This window comes from Mandrillus leucophaeus, unplaced genomic scaffold (genome assembly GCF_000951045.1).
Source record: "Mandrillus leucophaeus isolate KB7577 unplaced genomic scaffold, Mleu.le_1.0 Scaffold219, whole genome shotgun sequence".
Classification (NCBI taxonomy): domain Eukaryota; kingdom Metazoa; phylum Chordata; class Mammalia; order Primates; family Cercopithecidae; genus Mandrillus; species Mandrillus leucophaeus.
This window is the reverse complement of record NW_012102243.1, coordinates 81,641-86,241: the sequence shown is the minus strand read 5'-3', so window position 1 is coordinate 86,241 and position 4,601 is coordinate 81,641. Positions and strand designations below refer to the sequence as shown.

The following is a 4,601-nucleotide window of genomic DNA, read 5'->3' as shown; positions in this document are numbered from 1 at the left end:
CCCACCCTTCTACCAGGCCCACCAGGAAGACCCTGGGGGTAGAGGGTGTTGCTCTTTGCCAAGAGCCCAGGCCCTTCCCATGGGCATGGTGGGGGGTCTGACTCCCCGCTCTGAACTCAGGCCACGTGACCTCCAGGCCAGTGAGATGGCAGTGGGCAGAGCTCCCAGTGCCACCCAGGGTCACCATGTTCTCTCTCTGGACACGAATCGCAAGCAAGAACTGCCATGGTTAGAAGCCAGTGTTACCCACGACCTGCCTCTCCCAACATCATCAGATGTGCGACCCCGGGCACAGTCACAGGAGCCAGACACGGTCCCGGGACTCTGAGGCCACGCCAAGCTCTGTCACAACCACTCCAGCCTCTGTGGCCGTCCACAGACAGACCACTGACCAGACACGGGGCTGTCCATCCAGGGCCTCTGGTCAGATACGAGCTGTGGGCCCTGAGACACAGGTCAATTTTGAGGAATTACCTAAGGCATCTATGCCTGTCAGAGACAGTGTTACCCTTTACCTGGGATGGTTCCTAGTAAGATCTCCGGCTGTGCAAACTGGGCCTTCTCGCCGGCATAGATGATATCACACATCATGGCAAGCTCACAGCCCCCGCCAAACTGGAAAACATTCAGCATCGGGAGAGTCTCACTAGGGGAACCCAGTCAGAAATCGCTCTGCTCACTCAGATTTTCCATCGAAACGAAACAGTGTCAGGCGTACGGCAAAGACTAACATAGTGGCACCAAACTAGATAATCGTTGTGATAAGTTAACCACAGACGGCTGATGCTGTTTACCAGCGGCCGGCAAACATTCCGTAAAGGGCCATGAAGGTCTTACAGGCTCTGCTGTCACCACTCAGCTCCGCTGCTGGGTGCCGGGCGCGGGGCTCACGCCTGTAATCCCAGCACTGTGGGAGGCCAAGGCGGGCGGATCACAAGGTCAGGAGATCGAGGCCATCCTGGCTAACACGGTGAAACCCCGTCTCCACTAAAAGTACAAAAAATTAACCGGGTGACGTGGCGGCCCCTGTAGTCCCAGCTATTCGGGAGGCTGAGGCAGGAGAACAGCGGGAACCCAGGAGGCGGAGCTTGCAGCGAGCCGAGATCGCACCACCACACTCCAGCCCGGGCGACAGAGCGAGACTCCGTCTCAAAAAAAAAAAAAACCTCTGCTGCTGTGGCCGAGACGCAGCCACAGAGACGGGGGGGTGTGGCTGTGCCGAGAAAACTCCACCCGCAGACCCCTGGCTTCCACGGAAGGGAGCGCCATGAAATGATCACACTGCTTCCCTGTAAGTCAAGATCAGCCTCAGCACTTCAAACAGTCCCAGGACACAGTTTTCAAGGGCAGCAAAAGAAGCCAGTTTATAGACGTAGCCAAAGCCAGCACCTCTCTTCCACTGCCCTGGGAGAGAAGCTTGCTGGGGAGAAGCTGTCAGGTGAACAGCCATGAAAAAAACAGATGCCAGGAGGTGTCCTCTCTGCACGGTTCCTGGCTCTTTAGCACCATGAGGCAGGAAAGGAGGCTGCTGGCCTGGGAACTAAAGGCCTCTTCAAAATAAAAATCTGTTACGCTGTGTACGCACAGCACAGTTCCTTCAGCCACAAGAGGAGACCCTCGGCAGCAATACTCACGGCATAGCCATTGACAGCAGCGATGACTGGCTTCTTGATCTGGGTGAGGCGGTCCCAGTGCTTCAGGAACTTGTTGGAGTAACAGTCCTGGAAACTCAGGTTCTGCATTTCCTTGATATCAGCTCCAGCTAGCAGGAGTGGAAAGGAGGTTCCAGTCACCAGGCAGCAGAGAGCCCACCCGTCCTGTATCCCCCAGACCAACAGGGAGCTTCGGAGCACACCAGACACGGGCACTGGGGTTGCCGGGCACGGGTGACACCAGGCCACCGGACAGCTGTAGGAATGCTGTTATGCCAGCTATAACAGAGGTCATGAAGAGGGGTTCTGGGGCAGGTGGCAGGTGCGAGGGAGGCACCCACAGAGGCGGGGCATATTCATCAGGGCGTAAGCCCTTGACAGGCTTTGTGTAAAGCCTGACTGCCAAGGACCTGAATCTCTTTGAAGAAGCTATTTTGCTGGGGGAGCACATGCGGTTCTCCAGCATACACAAAGCTGCTCATGCAAGCTGTTCCCATGCCCGTCTTCACTGGATATGTGAGGAAGTCCTCACGCGCGTGCCTCCGCCATCACAGGGGTACAAGTCAGTCTGGAGGCTTCTCCCAAGGCCACACGTGCCTCCCACATCTGCCCAGACACAAAGGCCTCCGCTGCTGCGCACACCTGCAAAGGCCTTATCCCCGCCGGTGAGGACAATGGCCCCCACGGCCGTGTCCTCCTCGAAGGTCTTCAGTGCCTGGTTGAGCTCCTCAATCAGGCCATCGCAAAGGGCATTGAGGGCCTTGGGGCGGTTCAGTTGGATCAACCCCACGGTGTTATTCTTCCCTCTTTTTTCTGCGATGATGTACTCAAAGTTAGCACCTAGAGCAAGAAGGCAAAAAGGGGTATCTATTCACACAGGTATCAAACTGGGGAGAGTGGGGGAAGGGATGTGGCCCCATCGGTGGATACAGTGTGACCCCAAGAGGCCCTCTGAGGGCTCCCTGCCCAGTCCTCAGTGGCTCCAGGTGTAGCTCTCAGCCACAGCGATAGATGGGTAGCCTTGGTACCTTTCTCTCTGCTTTCACATGTGTTTGAACATGTCCTAAAGAAAATCCCCAGGCCGGGCTCGGTGGCTCACGCCTGTAATCCCAGCATTTTGGGAGGCTGAAGCGGGCGGATTACGAGGTCAGGAGATCGAGATCATCCTGGTTAACACAGTGAAACACTGTCTCTACTAAAAATACAATTAGTCGGTTGTTGTGGTGGGCACCTGTAGTCCTAGCTACTCAGGAGGCTGAGGCAGGAGAATGGCGTGAACGTGGAGCTTGCAGTGAGCTGAGATCGTGCCACTGCACTCCAGCCTGAGCGACAGAGTGAGACTCTGTCTCAAAAAAAAAAAAAGAAAAATCCCCAGCACAGAACGCAGCCCACGGCCGCTCTCCTTCTCCTAATATGCCTTGGGCAGCTCTTTCCAGGACACCACACTGGAGACAGCCCTGGACTCTGCTAAGGAACCAGGAAACGCCTTCTTTCAACACATGCCAACAGGTGAGGGGGTGTAAGCCTCAAACAGGATGGAGCGCCAGTTCCTTGCACTTGGTGCCTCCCCATTGCCAAGACCTCTGGCCAAATGGACACTGGGTGGGGGCTGTGAAAATCCTGGGTGTTCCTGCGGCATTAAGATCAGGCACAGGTCAGGTCTGGTGCAGCAGGCCAGCCCAAAAACAGGAGACGCAAGCGCATCTCGGGTTGGCCTGCTGCACAGGACCCGTGCCTGCTGGGTGGACAGCAAGGTGGGAAGGGGACAAAGGACAATGGCATTCAGGGTGAGAAGGTGAACCTGAAAAGACAAAGGTAGCCTGCGTGTTGGATGCTTGGCTCTGTTAGTGGCAAAGCAGGGATCATAGTCCCTGTCCTGTGGGTTTCTTTTTTTTTTTTTGAGACCAAGTCTCACTCTATCGCCCAGGAGTGCAGTGGTGCAATCTCGGCTCACTGCAACCTCCACCTCCAGGGTTCAGGGGGTTCAGGTGATTCTGCCTCAGCCTCCTGAGTAGCTGGGACTACACACACCACCACACCCGGCTAATTTTTGTGTTTTTAGTAGATACGAGGTTGCACTATGTTGGCCAAGGTGATCTCGAATTCCTGACCTCAGGTGATCCACCTGCCTCAGCCTCCCAAAGTGCTGGGATTACAGGCATGAGCCACTGTACCCCACCTCATCCTGTGGGTTTCTAGGGGTAACTGGAAGATCACAGGTGAAGTGTCTGGCAGCTATGCAAGATCCAGGAAAGGGCTGCTGTGAGGGTGCAGAAGCCGACGGCCAAGGAGAGCTTGGGGATGAAAACAACACAACTCAGCGGTCCACTGGAAACACAGGGTGAGGGAGGAAGAAGCAGCAAGAGTTCTTCCCCAGCCCAAGGCATGGCCCAAGATTCCTCAGATACTAGAGGGGGTGATGGCCACTGATGAGTGGGGCCCCGGGTGAGCCCCGAGGGAGGAAGAGGGCAGCTCCCTGTGGCTGGGGAGAAGGTGTCAGCTTTTTCCGTAGGACCGTCTGAGGGGCAGCCCTGGTCAGGAGGCACCCAGGACAAAATGTACCTGCATCTCCTGTTCTTCGGCTGGCCTGCTGCCCAGGACCTATGCCTGCTCTTAGAGCCGAGGGAACACCTGGGATTTTCACAACCCTCACCCTGCGCCCAGTTGGCCAGAGGTCTTGGCATTGGGGCAGTAAGAGCCAGCGGCCAGGCCTCCTGGGCCTCCCGCAGGACGCGGCCTGGTGAGAGTGGCCTCCTGCAGAGGTAGGCGTGGCGGGGGGATGGGGTGTGGGCCAGGGTCAGGTGGATGGTGTTGGTTGCGGGGGGCGGGTGGTGGGGGGTTGTTAAGCCTGGGTCAGGCTGTTGGTGTGGGCCAGGTTGGGGATGCAGCACTAGGCGAGGGGGGTAGGGTGTTGCAGGCCTGGGCCAGGCAGGGGCTGCGGGTTGGGGT

At 57.0% G+C, this 4,601-nt stretch overlaps 1 protein-coding gene across 1 annotated transcript in view; it reads right to left on the bottom strand.

The window, feature by feature from the left end:
- The window catches only part of ECHS1 (enoyl CoA hydratase, short chain, 1, mitochondrial), a 14,714-nt gene that overhangs the window by 5,375 nt on the left and 4,738 nt on the right, over positions 1-4,601 (bottom strand). Inside the window, exons 2-5 of the mRNA XM_011980841.1 lie at positions 4,306-4,406; positions 2,295-2,519; positions 1,635-1,762; positions 516-615 (exon numbers count right to left, since the gene is read on the bottom strand). Coding sequence (XP_011836231.1) covers positions 516-615; positions 1,635-1,762; positions 2,295-2,519; positions 4,306-4,406 — 554 coding nt within the window. The remainder of the gene's footprint in view (positions 1-515; positions 616-1,634; positions 1,763-2,294; positions 2,520-4,305; positions 4,407-4,601) is intronic.